This window comes from Oxyura jamaicensis, chromosome 2 (genome assembly GCF_011077185.1).
Source record: "Oxyura jamaicensis isolate SHBP4307 breed ruddy duck chromosome 2, BPBGC_Ojam_1.0, whole genome shotgun sequence".
In the NCBI taxonomy this organism is placed as follows: Eukaryota; Metazoa; Chordata; class Aves; order Anseriformes; family Anatidae; genus Oxyura; species Oxyura jamaicensis.
The window spans coordinates 85,772,113-85,787,196 of record NC_048894.1 but is presented as its reverse complement, the minus strand read 5'-3'; the positions used below and the strand labels follow the sequence as shown (position 1 = coordinate 85,787,196).

The 15,084-nt window shown below is 37.0% G+C and overlaps 1 protein-coding gene across 1 annotated transcript in view; it reads right to left on the bottom strand.

The window, feature by feature from the left end:
* The window catches only part of ABCA13 (ATP binding cassette subfamily A member 13), a 195,658-nt gene that overhangs the window by 11,151 nt on the left and 169,423 nt on the right, over positions 1-15,084 (bottom strand). Inside the window, exons 56-58 of the mRNA XM_035318461.1 lie at positions 12,056-12,190; positions 9,436-9,539; positions 6,742-6,834 (exon numbers count right to left, since the gene is read on the bottom strand). Coding sequence (XP_035174352.1) covers positions 6,742-6,834; positions 9,436-9,539; positions 12,056-12,190 — 332 coding nt within the window. The remainder of the gene's footprint in view (positions 1-6,741; positions 6,835-9,435; positions 9,540-12,055; positions 12,191-15,084) is intronic.

The window sequence follows — 15,084 nt, the reverse complement described above, 5'->3', positions numbered from 1 at the left end:
CAGAGAACAACCGGTATTGCCGCTAAAGACTGAGGCAAAGAAGGCATACACTAAGATGTCTATTGAAAGGACCTTATTAACAATTTAAGTTCAAATTCTCAAGTCAAAAAATGTTAGAATGAAGGCCAGTTCTGAAATCCACATTTAAACTGGAATATCTGCATTATTATATAAGCTTTAATAGCATCACTGATAGTATCTCTTATAGAAATCCCTACCATGAAGAGTTTACAAGATAAACTGGAGGTAAATGCTCAGAGAATTGATTTTGTTTACTGAAACATCTGGAAAATATTGCAAATAAGATAGCAGATTGATGAGTAAGTGCTTCACCATTCTGGTGGATGAGAATGGCTCTGTGGAAGCAAATCCTACCCTTCCACTCCAGTACACCTGTGTAACCTGTGGTAATTCACTCAGACCACGTTTTTCACTACTGCTTCCTACCCTGCTAAGTGCCCACCTTGAGACCTAGGGCTCCAATCTGCAGAACAAAATCATAGTACTTTCCTAACACTCACTGCTACAGCTGAAAATAGCAATGGCTTCATAGTTTTGAGAATACCAAGCACTACGTAGTGTTAAAATATTTAGTCATAAACTGCTCAGATTGGCTACCCAAAACCTTTTAACTTTAGCATATTTGTCATGCTCCAGTTACATCTCTATAAAACGGAGATAGTTATTTCAAATCCTGTTTCCTGGAAGTATCATTGAAAACCTAGATGTTAATATTTACAAAGTATTGCTCTAATGAATGCTGATAATAGTATATTTAGAGGCAGGTTTGAAAAATGCCTAGTAAAGATGGTACATAGATCACATGCTAGGGGAAAAGAATACAAGTACGCAGCTATGTTGCAGTGTCCTGCACGAAACACCATATAAAATTGCACCCCCCAAAATTGCATTGTGATGTACATACAGAGTAGGGCTGAACTAATGTTGAACAAAGCTTTTTATGAGTATGAAGATAGCTCTGATTTCTGAACTCACAATCCATATGCTTTTAAAGTTGTAGAATTATTTTCTTAAAGATTTCCTCTGGGAAGATTTAAAAATAGCTATATTGCATGAATACAAATTTACGCATCTACTGCCTTAATATGTCTTTCATGTACAAAAGGAATTTATGTTGTCTATCAACAGGAATAAAAATTATATTTTTGAATATCATCACTTCTACATTTTATGGCATGTAAGAAAGTCACTGCAAATATTCCTGTTAGTACGATAACACACTGTCCAATGACAGCTGAAATATTAATGAGATCTTTAAACTTAATCTTTTTTTTTTCCATTTAAGAAATCCACATGAGTTATCTTGAGAAAAGCAATAAAATATTCTTAATCAACCTTCTTAAAAAAAAAAAAAAAAAAAAAAAAAAAAAGTAAAGTGTAAATAGCTTGGCAACACATCTTCCATTCTAACTGCTATAACAAACAGATTAATTGCTGGGTAATTTAATCAGATGGCTTGCTGATACAATTTGAGCAATGACTTGATATGTGTCCAGCACTTGAAAAATTTGTATGGGTTTTTCAGCTAAGAGAAGTCTGTCCAGATGGCCCTAAAATGAAGAATGGTACTCAAAATGTTGTTCCCATAGGATTGGCCAGCTGTACCTAACATGGAAATGCTTCTGTGATTTTTTAAAAAAACATTAAGTATAATGGAGAATACTGGAGAGAGCGTTTAGATGCAATCCATTCACAATTTAGAGTAATTGACTCAGTTGGCAGGAGTCAACTGAAATTATGTTTTAACAGGCACAACTGCTAACACATCTATCTCATACTAACTATATCTAGAACTAAGATGCTAACTTTTTGGAAATTACTCTTCCTGGCTAACAGCTCTTTTGGCCTTATTCAGAAATCGGCCACCTGCAAAAAAAAAAAAAAAAAAAAAAAAAAAAAAAAAAAAAAAGCTCTTATAAAGAAGTCTAATGCTCATACTACTGAGAAACATTTGAGGGTACAGATAAACATAGTCAGGGCTCAACAGTTGGGAATAAAATCTAAAATACCTTCAATTGTGGAGAGGAGACATTTTTGGCTGAGCATTTGGTAACAGGCTTGCACAAGAGCTGGAAAAATTAAACAAGTCTCACACATTAGAAGCAGCATGTGTCACTTTCTATATCCCTATGAAGCTTTTATGCACATTAAAAAGCACATTAGCATCTTCCTGGAGCTCACTCATAGCCTTCATAGCAGAATTTTGTACTGCCATCTGACAAACCTGTATTCAGTCCAAGACTATGGCCTTTTGCATCTGCCGAGGGCTGAAAGTGTACTGAGAAAGAAAGCTGAATCCTTGAAGCTTCCCACCACAGCAAAGAAGGAAATTTAACAGGGCTCCAAGGAAGACCCATTAAGACTTCATCAAACATCCATCAAAAAGGCAATCATAACTAGACTTTATAGGCTGGAATGGTACTAAAGGAAAAGCAAATAAAACAATTCAGATGGTTTCTATCAAGACAGACAGAATCCCCACAAAGAGAAGAAAAATGTTATTTTAGTGAATGTAGCTAAATATAAAAGAGGAAGAAAAATCCTAAGACTTTAATACAATCACATGTAATATTAAAATGTGCTTCCACAGTAATTTCTTAAAATCTAGGACTCATTCTCTCATAAATAAAACCTCTATGAATAAAGTTCTCTGGTTTAAATGTTCATACAGTGTTTATATTTCTTTCTTTTATCCAGTCAATGCTAGATTAGGTTTCCTGTAATTGATTTTTAAGTATTTGTTCAATCTAATTTGTAGGAAAAATTGAAGATAGACCAAAGATATCAACAGCTTCTTATAAATAAGAGAAAAATAAAAAATCATGAGTTGTAAAATCTAGCACAACACAAAACCATAATAATCTACAATAATGATGCCCCCCATGAATTTCTTTTGGTACAATTCCTGTTTGTTAATATTAAGTATATTGCCAGTATGGTTAATCCACATGCATAACACACAAAAGCATCATCAAGAAACAATTTCTATAGTATGAGTAACTTAGATCAAATCAGATGCAGGAAAATTAGTTTTTCTTATGCTTTTTTCACATTGCTTCATGAAAGAGTTTTATTAAACAAAATGTAAAGCAATGGGGTTTTTTACTCTGAGAAGGTGGCAGGGACAAATACACTAGACGGTGTTAATGCAGGTAAACACTGAAAAAAAAAAAAAAAGAATTAACCAGCAATCACACCAGTGGATGCGGCCGTTAAGGAAAGTGTTCTTCAGCTGGCAGATATTTTTCCAAAAAAAAGATTTAGAAATTTTTACGGTTTATCACTTTAGAAGGAAAAAAGTTTTGCTCCATATGAGAGTATATGACAGGACTATCATATATATAACACAGGGAGGGAAGGAAAATGGGAAGGAAGGATAAACTCTTTCAGGTCCTGGAAGTTTTTCAGGATGATAAGGATGATCACAGTGGAAAGTGAGTAAATGACAATTATAATAATTTAAAGCTTAATTATTTCAGTGGTTTGGAGTAGTAAGTAAAGGAATCCTGCCTCTCTCATGCAGGATACAGGTCCTCCGCAAGATAGGCACATGGTAGTATTTCTGGAAATTGTCCTAAGATAGGTTTGGAAGGTGAATTATACAGACGTACTAGACTTCTTAAACCCTTAACAGTGACCATATTTAGTAGGTGTGTGATAACCTGAGGTCTATGGTGGAGCACTGTATGGACAAGTGAAGAAAACCACAGTCAGTAGATCTGTCTGGAGGGAAGACTGGAAACTAAAGTAACATAATAGGAATACAAGGAGATTTTTTTGGCTTCTCACCAGCACTTATCAAAAGTTTTCCAAAGAAAGCATGGAAATCTCTTTATTGTATATTTAATTAAAAAAAAAAAAAAAAAAAAAAAAAAAAAAGCTTTAACAGCTGCTTGTATATGAGGTTTTAGGACTCTATTCTCTACAGTTGTTTTTGCTCTCAGAAGCCAAGAAAATGAATTAGGCAGTCAGAGAGAATTCAGACAACTGTATAATTTTAATTAAATCCTTCAGTAAAGCTAGTGATTATTTTATCCTAATAAAAGGTTTTAAAGTTTTAAAAGAATTCAATAGGTTCCTGAACAATAGGTGTGGAAAATTTGGATAATCAATCAACAAGCTAGGAGTTAAGGGGATTTTAGTCCTGCCTTAAATGAAAATCATAGTGCAGCTTCACCTACACAGTTTCAATTGAAAGCTTCAGTGATACAAGTGTCCAGTGCACGTATTAGCCCACATGAATGCTACTGATTTGCTTTAAAGTCATGGCAATACAAGAAACACAAACCTGCTAGTAGTATGTAGTATCTTAGTAGTATCTTAGTACATAGTGTTTTTGTTTTATATAGAGAGAGATAGATTTAAAAAAAAAAATAATTACTATGAATATGACTACCAAACATTCTTATCTTGAACTTGGTTTTGGAGGGCTTAAAAGAGAAGCTGATACAGCTTTGACTTGTGAATGGCTGATCTGTGAACATCCTGATGTTCTTAGAATTAATTTGAGTATTCTTCCAGCATGTCACATAGTTTATTCTTCTGCACTGAATTTCTTACTGTGATCCGAATGAGGTATATTATAGAATCATAGAATGGTTTGGGTTGAAAGGGACCTTAAAAGCCATCTGATTCCAACCCTTTGCCATGGGCAGGGACACCTCCCACCATACCAGGTTGCTCAAAGCCCCATCCAGCCTGGCCTTAAATACTTCAAGGGAGGGGGTATCCACAGCTTCTCTGGGCAAACTGCTCCAGTACCTCACCACCCTCACAGTAAAGAATTTCTTCCTAATATCTAATCTAAAGTTCCTCTCTTTAGTTTAAAACCATTACTCCTCATCCTATCACCACACTCCCTGACAGAGTCCCTCCCCAGCTTTCCTGTAGGCCCCCCTTAAGTACTGGAAGGCTGCAATGAGGTCCCCCAGGAGCCTTCTCTTCTCCAGGCTGAACAACCCCAGCAGCTCTCTCTCTACCTGAAAGAGTATCTAGAGAGAGAGGATAGAAAAATCAAGAAATGTCCTATTTATATGAATATGGTGCGTAATTATGAGTATGTTTAGGATTTCTTACTTCCAAAAAAAGCTGGATGAAAAGGTGAAACATCAGGAGGGGCAAAACAGTGACAAAGTCACTGAGAAGATAATGGTGAACCTAAACTTTGTGGAATGTTCCCCCCTCGTGGTCAAGCTGAGGAGACAGAGAGACACACACTCTCCAGAGGATCTGAAATTAAAAAAAAAAAAAAAAAAAAAAAAAGGAAAGAAAGAAGGAAAAAAAAAAAATGCCCACATTTATCATAGCTATCTTACACACTCAACTGAAGTGCCTAAGTACATAGTAATACTGTTTTCCCTTTTCCAGGGACATGCACATCTTCATAAAGCATTTTTACCTGCCCAAGGTCTATGTTGTCTTCTACAGACATCCGTCTCTTACTGCAAAAGGAATAAGGGTGCCTGCAGTCCTACTAAACTACTTCAGCTACTGGGACAATACACCTTTCTATGCTTTGAAATTTGGCCAAAATGGACTTGATAGCAAAAAAAAAGAGCTAGAAACAAAAGAAGTGGAAACTCCTGAAGGGTTTCTCCTGCCTCTAGAAACTGAGGTAACTACTCTGAATGGCATGAAAACATGAATATGATCACACAGAACAAACACAAATATGGAAGCAGACCTCAGTTCTTTTCACCATCCTGTTCATAGGTCTGAAGGTCTGTTTTGCTGTTTAAAAATAAAAAAAAATAAAAAATAAAAAAAAAACCTTGGAAGTAAAGAGTAAATTACATTAAGGTAAACATGAATCAGGCCTGCCATGTTATGCAGCTGAGAAGCAAGGGACTACAGTTCTATCCAAAGGACAGAAAGCCAGAAGTGCCCTCAAGGGACAAAAAGTTGTATGAGACTACAGAGTGCTTTATACCCATAACGTAGCACAGTTTCTGTAGAGCTTGTTTACATTGTCAAGTGTATCTGTACTCAAGAGTGCTAAATGCTGAGCTGGTACAAACCATTGTGGCTTTGCAGCTTGTAAATGAGCAATGCCATTACACAGCTGGCTGTCTGGATGCCATAAAAGTTCTACTTATCACTGAATGTAAATGTTCTATCTCTAAGTTGCAGCAGGTCTGCCTTCCACTTCTGGTCCTGTTTTCTTCATGGTGAATTCAGCCCATCCTCTAAATAAACATCCCTATAAACAGATGTTAAATTAACTTATGAGCAGAGTTGAAGTAGAAGAGATGCTCATCCACACCAGAAAAGAAAGCAGAAAACTATAGCATAAATATCTAAAATTACCAGAGAATTTGTTAGGAGACAGTAATGGTTCAAAATGCATTGTCTTACTGGCTGCTGACCTGTTAAGTGCTTCTTCTTCTTACAAAAAAATATCACAAGGAACTAAAGGGTATCCTATAATATCAAAGAATGCTGAAATCTCACAATGCATTTCTCAGGTTGAGTGCAGAAGTGCTTCATTTAGATACAGATCTGGCTTCTTCAATTACCAGTGAAGACTACAAAGCATTTTAGTAATGCCATATGTCAATTTAGCTTGCTGAGATATCCTAATTGGCTCCTTTTTTAACTTCAGGGATGGCAGAAAAAGATGTGCTTAGCAGTCATAAGTATTTATGCCTTGGCACTACCAAATATCTAGCCATCTCTGAGACTGAATGTATCTGCAGAAAATTCAATGTTGATATATAATACCTGTTTTTAATGTGCTGGGGAGAACCAAGACACCTGAAGCTTCCATTCACCATAATAGCAAGCCGTGTGCAAAGGGCTTCACATTCCTCCATACTAGAAAACATGGTGGAGAAAATAAAAAGGGATTAAAAGAAGACAAGTGAAAACAGAGAACACTATTTATACCTACCTTTAATTAAAACGGAAGTAATCTGGACAGCTGCAAAAATAAGTACAGCAAAACCTTTGGCTTTAAAGGCAACAGTTGAAATTGTAGCCCTCCTTGGTTCATACCAAACATAATTACAACATGACAGCTAGAGAAGAGCCTCAAAACTGAGTTTATGGTTTTAGTCCATATCTAATTTGACCAATCTAGCTATGATGCAAAGGTTTTATTACTACAACCACACACCTGGTAGGCAGTTTCAGAAATGCCACTGAATGTGAGACCATTATTCCCTGTAATACATGGAAGGAGAAAAATGAAGTTTGCTCAGCTCGCCTCTTGCATAATATATCTCCTTAAAAAGGAAAGTTACCCTTAGCCTGACTGCATTACAGAAGAAGATGCAATACACTACAGTCCAAACAGAATTTAGGACATGGAAAAGCAACTGAATAGAAAGCATGATTCTGTTAGATATGACTGCTTCAGATGATAAAGAATAACTTTGACTTGTAAAGCTTAGGGCAGATATGCTGCCTTTCTACATATTACACAGAATTATGTGAGCATTTCTTCCAAAGCATTGCTTCAGACAGGACATCAGTCAAGACATATTCATCAAAGAGTTGACTTCTCAAAGAGAAGTTGAAGCTGTTTGATGTTCTTGCAATTCACTGTGCTTACTTCCCCATTGCCTCTGAGAAAGCTGAAAAGTCTTCTTGAATGCCTCGGCCATATAGCAGTCCAAATTATAGTATTTACTGAGTGAGCAGGGAGACTAAGTACCCTCCTAGGAATAATTTTCTTAAAATGGGACAGGAATAGGGTGAGTACTGCCAAACTACAAGCCACTGTGTTTGAGAGAGATGGGGAGACAGCTAACACATTTTCCCACAAAGCAGGAAGTTAGCTGAGTCATTTTGGGATGTAGTATGTCATAATGCTCCTCTTGGCATAAGAGTTCCTAGTTAGGACAAAATAACACAAATTTAGACCTGTATATAGGTCTAAATATACAACAATACAACCACATTCCTCTCCGGCCTCAAAACAAAAGTTGCATGTTTTTCCTGAAAATGAAGTAAATAGGTTCTCAAAAGCTGATATTTACACAGGAAACCATCTCTATAACTTGGTGCATTTATTTGCTGATATGCATAAACATTCATTTCATAAGAAGGAATATTTTACTCATGAAGTAGCCTTCAAGAGAATAATCTCAAATAAATCTCCAATGGCCTTCAGCAAATAGTATAAAATAATTTCTCCTTCATCCAACCTGGCACAACAATGTCTGATTAATTAGAAATGAGATGTGTACACTATCACTGTACCTATAACTGCTTCAGCCAGAAGTCATTAATTTGTGGAGCTAAATGAGCAATTAGTTACAATTTATTTGATGGATTTATTTATTTATTTATTCTGTTCACAGCATATTAATAATGAGACCACATATTTCTTCTGTTTAGCTGGTGTTTGACAACAGAGGGTTCTTACTATGGACTGGAAAGTTAAAGCAAACTTTACTGAAGATGACTTAATTCACACTGTGTAACTTCTGTTTCCTAATGAGTGAGCTGGTAAACACTTGGGGATCAAATACAGGTATGTGCTTTCGAAGATTCAGTTTCCATAAACAGAATTCTTGAAACTTCTGAATGCATTTTTTTCAGCATGCACATGTGCAGGGACAACAAATAGACATTTTGAGAACATTTGAAAAATTTAATATCTAACAAACCTATAAGGAAGTTTTGCTACATTCTGTTATTGATTCATTTACTTTTCAAATTTCATTTGGCCAAAACATTGTGTTGCTGTTTTGATTAATCATTTTTTGTCCTTTCTGGGCATATTTTCATGACCTTCAATAAAGGCATTTTATATATAATTATACTGACTATATTATATTCCCTAGGAGAACATATAATTTATTCCATTCTACTATAGACATTACAAAACAGTTCTGATGTTTTCCCCAGTAAAATGATGCACCAATAACCATATCAAAAAATTGACAAGATAGACGCTTCCAAGAAGACAAGGTCAATCCTTCCATTTCCAGCAGTGGATACAGAGAATAGCTGAGGTATCTGTCTTTAGCATACTACAGCATTCTCCTTCAATACACTCATGCAAAACAAAATTATTAATAAAATGAGAAAATGGCATTCCACCCCCATATTTCTAAGGATTTGTAAAGTGGGCAACTGCAAAAGTATAACTTGTGTTCTAAACAAGAAGAGATGCTGCAACATTGAATGGAAAGACATTGAAAAGGGAAGATTCACTGCATCATCTTTCTGCCTGTAGCCTCCTTAATCCACAATCTAATCATTGAAAAATGAATACGGAAAAAAAAATATGATTTATGTAAGTTCAACTTTCATGAGCAGAAAGGAGTTGCCATAAGATACCAAAAATAGTGAATATGAGAGTGAAAAAGAGTGAATATGCCTTCAGAATATGCTCCTCTGCCCTCAGTTAACAGCAAGTGAGGAAGAAGAATAGGAATATACTTGCTGCTGTAATGAGGGTCGCACCTGTGGGATGTCAGCACAGCTGCACAGCCATCCTGAACTTCCTTCAGAATGGTTTTCCAAAGGTAGCGTTTAGAGCAAGGATCCATCCCGGAACTGGGCTCATCCTACGGGAAAAATGAAAATAATGATACAGCAGCACAGGAAAAAGACAGCAGACTTCCAGCCCAGCATGGACGGAATTCACAGTAATAGTACATATTTGTCTCATTTTAAAAACTATGGCTTGGGGAGATAACTGAAAAGACACCCTGATCAGGTTTTTTTTGTGTGTGTGTATTAGCACATTTAGCTTCATTTCTATATTTATAAAATGCATTTTTTTATTCAAGAGATGTGTATATGCGTGTGTGTATGTATATGTATATACATATTCTACAGGAGAGACTTGCAGGCTTTTTCTCACATTCTGCAAGATTTTGGTTTATGTCTGTCCCCTTACATGCATAGCTGCCATGAGCACAAACACGTTCTGAAGAACTCCTGTAACTCACGGCTGCTTGCTACTGCTCACCCCATACAAGGCATGGACAGTATGTTTGGACTCTACATCCTCCAGCTGTTACTCCTAGAGTCCCTTTAGAAAAGCTCCCACCCATGATGGAAAGAATCCACAGAATTAAATAACCCAATCAGTGCTGCCCAATGCAAACTCTCTGACTTTTCCTGTTTCCAACTCAGATGGCTTCCATGGAGAAAGAAGCAAAACTACAAAGACTACATTTCCCCTTCCTATCTAATTCTGCTGTCCTCAGTAGATCAAATTTTGACCTCTTCTACTCATAGAAACATAAGAAATTATATCTTATTGTCAAAAACTATTCTCTGTCACAACAAAACTAGTGAGAAAGAAACTCTAAGTTAATTTTAATACTGTACAATTTCATGAGGGCTGTCAGCACCTTCATGACCAAATTAGGATGGCATGGGCTTGGCTAATGTATTTGCAGCAAGGACTCCTAGCTGAAAATTGTAAGTGGAGTTATCAAGAAACAAAGCAAACAAAGCATCCGGTCTGATGCTGATTTTGGTGCTTAGCTACCAACAACAGAGGTGAAAAGGAATTTGGTTCCGCCTCTTAACTGTAGAGGGCTAACAAAACAAAGGTAAAAAGCAGTAAAACTGAAAATAAAATATAATAACAATAATGATAATAAAAACTAAGGCTATCACCTAAATTAATAGCTACAATCCCAGATGCAAGCTGGAAGCAGATACAGCAGTTTACAGTGGTGCTTTTGCTTCTCAGGAAAAAAAAAAAAAAAAAAAAAAAAAAAAAGAATTTTTTAAAATACTGAGTATCTCCCTTAAAATCAGATAGCTTTTTTAAAACCCACCAAATCTTTTAAAGTGTTTGACATGTTTATACATTTCTTTCCTTTTGTCATTACATATGCAATAGCATCTGCCCTGAAGGTATGGCTACTTGCAGTAGCAAGCTGTCATAAAAACATTAAAAAACAGTTGGAGCATTTTCTCAGATCAGGAAAAAAGCACTGAATTAAGATTTTCTCCTTTTACTAACTGAACCAGCTTCAGTTTAAGCATAAAATGTAAATACAATAATTCAACTCAGAAGTGAGTCAACATTATGAAGCTACAAGAAACAAAATATGTCTCATTTTCAGAACGTACACAGCTTTGAAAATATAAACCCTATAACAACACCAATTTTATATTTTTCTACTTAGTCTGTGATCTATGACTAGAAGTACTATTTGCCTTCTCAACTCTGGGGTACAAATCAAGTCCTCCTGACAATTTTGAAAGGCTGATTCAACCATTGAACTGGTTGAAATCTTCCCACCCAAGGTTAGAGAAAGAGTGGTCTCATCTTCTCTAGTGAAAAAAAAATATGTAGTGATGAGAAAAAGAATACAGTATAAAATTCCCGTAGCTTTGTAATTCCATGATCTTCAATACAAAAGACATTGTTTATGCTGGAAAGGCCAGTTTCAGGCCTAAATGAATTGTAGAATGTGGGCACCAAGACAACACATAATTCAATTTAACACCATTCAGGATTATTAGTTTGATTAGTGGATCCAATAAAAACATAAAATCTGGACAAATTTATGAAGCATGATGAAGCAAGGAATATGAAAATCCTCAAAAAGACAGGTAATTAGTAACGCCAACACCAAATTACTCACTAAAATCAGAATCTTCCTTCTTGAGACAGCCAGTAGAATTGTTCATATATATTTTTCTCATGTCAGATACAAAGTAAAGACTACATACATCATTAATGTATTTTACAGCTTTTTTTTTTTCCTCTTCTACATAAAGAAATCTTAAAATAGATTATTTATCTACTGGGGTCATGGGATGCTATAATTGCTTTTGTACTTGTTTAGGGTCCTTTTTCCTTGCCCATCCCATTGCCCCAAGGAAAAGAAGAAAAAAGAAAAACAGAAAAACAACGTCAGATTGTGATTTGGAAGCACTGGTGAATAAAATTAAAAGTTCATACAGCAAAGCAAACAGGACAGTTCATTTGTGTATCAATTACTTCTTGACTGACCAGAAAACTACATGATTGTTATTAAAGCAACATGCAAGACAAGGAAATTCAATTCATTTATCATATTTCCAAAGAAGCCATGGTACTGCCTCTACTCACCAGTAAAAGTATTTGGGGTTTACCAACTAAAGCCACAGCAGCAGAGAGCTTTCTCTTTGTGCCAGCACTGTACGTTCTCACCAGTTTGTTAACATGGGCATTGAGATGCAACCGGTTGACAAGGTCCTCTGCTACCTGCAGTTTAGAAATTTGAAAGTCAACAAAAACAGGCCAAATAAGGTAGCATTTAAATACCCTGTTTGTGCAGATTAAAAGCAAACATGCAAATTATTTCCTTATTTACCCCCATTTGCTGCATATTATTACTTCTGAATCACAGAGGTGCACAAAAAGCTACTTTGGGACCCTTTTCCTTCCCAGAAAGAATAAGGATTTTCTTATACAGAAAATTTGGCTCTGTCATTCCTTGTAACAGCCATTTGCATTCACTTTGGTTTGGCAGCTCAGTGATCTAAAATGTTCCTCATTTCACTTAGTTCTCCAGTATTCACCTGATCAAACACCTCAGTGACTGAAATTCAGGAAATAAAATTCTACATCAACCACAAAATTGGAAATGGCAGAAAAGCAAGTAATGGATCAAACTTTTAGAGTTTCTTAAAGACAAAAGGTAATTTAAGATGAAATTAGTAGACCTTTGGAATAAAGAGAAGGGTAAATTAGACCCAGCTCTTGGGTGTAATTGCTTAAATAAGTGTTTCTGATCTACACTGGTCATTCACAAGAGCAGCAGGAGACCATGTTTATATCCTCTATGGCCTTTCTTCTTTCCCAGCCAGAGACAATCCTAATGTACAAGGCTCCCTCAAATCATAGAATCATAGAATATCCCAGGTTGGAAGGGACCCATAAGGATCATCAAGTCTAACTCCTGGCACCGCACAGGTCTACCCAAAAGTTTAGACCATGTGACTAAGTGCACAGTCCAAACACTTCTTAAATTCAGACAGGCTTGGAGCAGTGACTACTTCACTGGGGAGCCTGTTCCAGCGTGCGACCACCCTCTCGGTGAAGAACCTCTTCCTGATGTCCAGCCTAAACTTCCCCTGCCTCAGCTTAACCCCGTTCCCACGGGTCCTATCGCTGGTGATTTTGAGAATAGCTAACCTGCTTCTCCACTCCCCCTCGCGAAGAAGTTGTAGACTGTGATGAGGTCCCCCTCAGCCTCCTCTTCTCCAGGCTGAACAGGCCCAGTGACCTCAGCTGCTCCTCATATGTCTTCCCCTCTAGGCCCTTCACCATCTTTGTAGCCCTCCTCTGGACACTCTCCAAAAGTTGAATGTCCTTTTTGTATTGTGGTGCCCAGAACTGCACACAGTACTGCTGCCAAAGAACTTTAAGTGTACCAAGAGCCTTGTTCCACCTATATCAGCTATCACTGTTAGACCAACCAAAGAGACCTCATGCAAAAACATGTAGGATTCTTCTACTCAGCACTAACAGACACCCTGCAAAACACTGTCTTTAGCGGCATTCTGTTGGGTGGCTCTATCATCAACAGGTGATCAAATTTGCACTATAGCCAATCTGCCTTTATGCTAGATGTAGCACAACCAGGGGATTCCTGTAACAAGTAGTTTCATGATGCTCTAACTCATGTCTCAGATCCAACACCAGAGCATCCACTACAGTATTATGCAGTATTTTTGCTCCCTCTGTGCTACCTTCAGCAAAAAGCAAACATTGGAAGGATTAGTCATATCAGATGGACAGTGCTGAGTTAATTTAGAAAATCCATCAGAAAACGATGTATCAATCAACAATATTGTGAATATTCATTATCCATTTCAAGTAAACTGGCATAAACAATCATTTTCATGAGAACTTTATGCAATTTCTTCAGGAGACAATACTCAAGATATTCATGACCCTTCTAGCAAAATTTTCAGTAGCATGCATAAAAATAAAAGACATCTCCAAGAGGTAGGTCTTTGTAGGCAGGCAGGTATGAAGCTGCAGTGGTAGGAATCTGTAATGCTCTAGAATAGACACTGGCACTGGTATTCCAAAGTCACTTGTGTTCTTTGTACCTTATTGTATAACCTGAGAGCAGTGGATGTTCTCAGACAAAACCTACATTCAAAAAAAAAAATACTTAACAACTATCAAACCATCCACAAGCAATTTTATACTGAAAAGTTCACATCTTCTGCTGTTTCAGAGGTAATTCATAGTGTTCTGCTTTCCTTTAGAAACTATTGCTGTATACCAGTACAAGTGCTGCAAACTCAAATATTCTGTGGCTTTAGAAACAGTTGAAAGCCTAAGCTTAATTATAACAGCTGAGAGTCTTTTGTTTTTGTTGTTGTGTTTGTTTGGCCTGGTTTGTGTTTTTGCTGTTGTTTTGTTTTGTCTTTCAAATACAGGTCTTCTTATACACTCAAGCAGGCTGTAAAACAAATACCTCTAAAGCACCTGGTAAACTGCTTATCCACTCTCCTAAGCTGATTTAACGTTGCTACGACTGCAAATGCATGCAGGTTAGTGATGAGAGGATTATCCTCCTACAAATCACAGAATCATAAAATATACTGAGTTGGAAGGGACTCACAAGGATCATCGAGTCCAACTCCTGGGTCCCCAAAGGATCACCCAAAAAATCAGACCACATCTGAGAGTGTTGTCCAAACACTTCTTGAACTCCAGCAGGCTTGGTGCTGTGACCACTGCCCTGGGGAGCCTGTTCAAGTGCCCGACCACCCTCTGGGTGCAGAAGCTTTCCCTAACACCCAGCCTGAACCACCCCTGTCACAGCTTCAAGATGTTTCCTCAGGTCCTATTGCTGGTCACCAGAGAAAAGAAATCAGCGCCTGCCCCTCCCCCTTGTGAGGAAGCTGTAAAACTGTGATGAGGTCTCCTTTCAGTCTTCTCTGCTCTGGGCTGAATAAACCAAGTGACATCAGCCAGTCCTCATATATCTTGCCCTCCAGACCCTTCACCATTCTATGGATTCTATGATTCTAAAGTGACCTAAAGGACAATGAAAATGTCATCTGAATGAAAGTAGATATATTATACATTAGATATAGTGTGGAAGAGCCTGCACATCTTCATTATAACTTCATTTA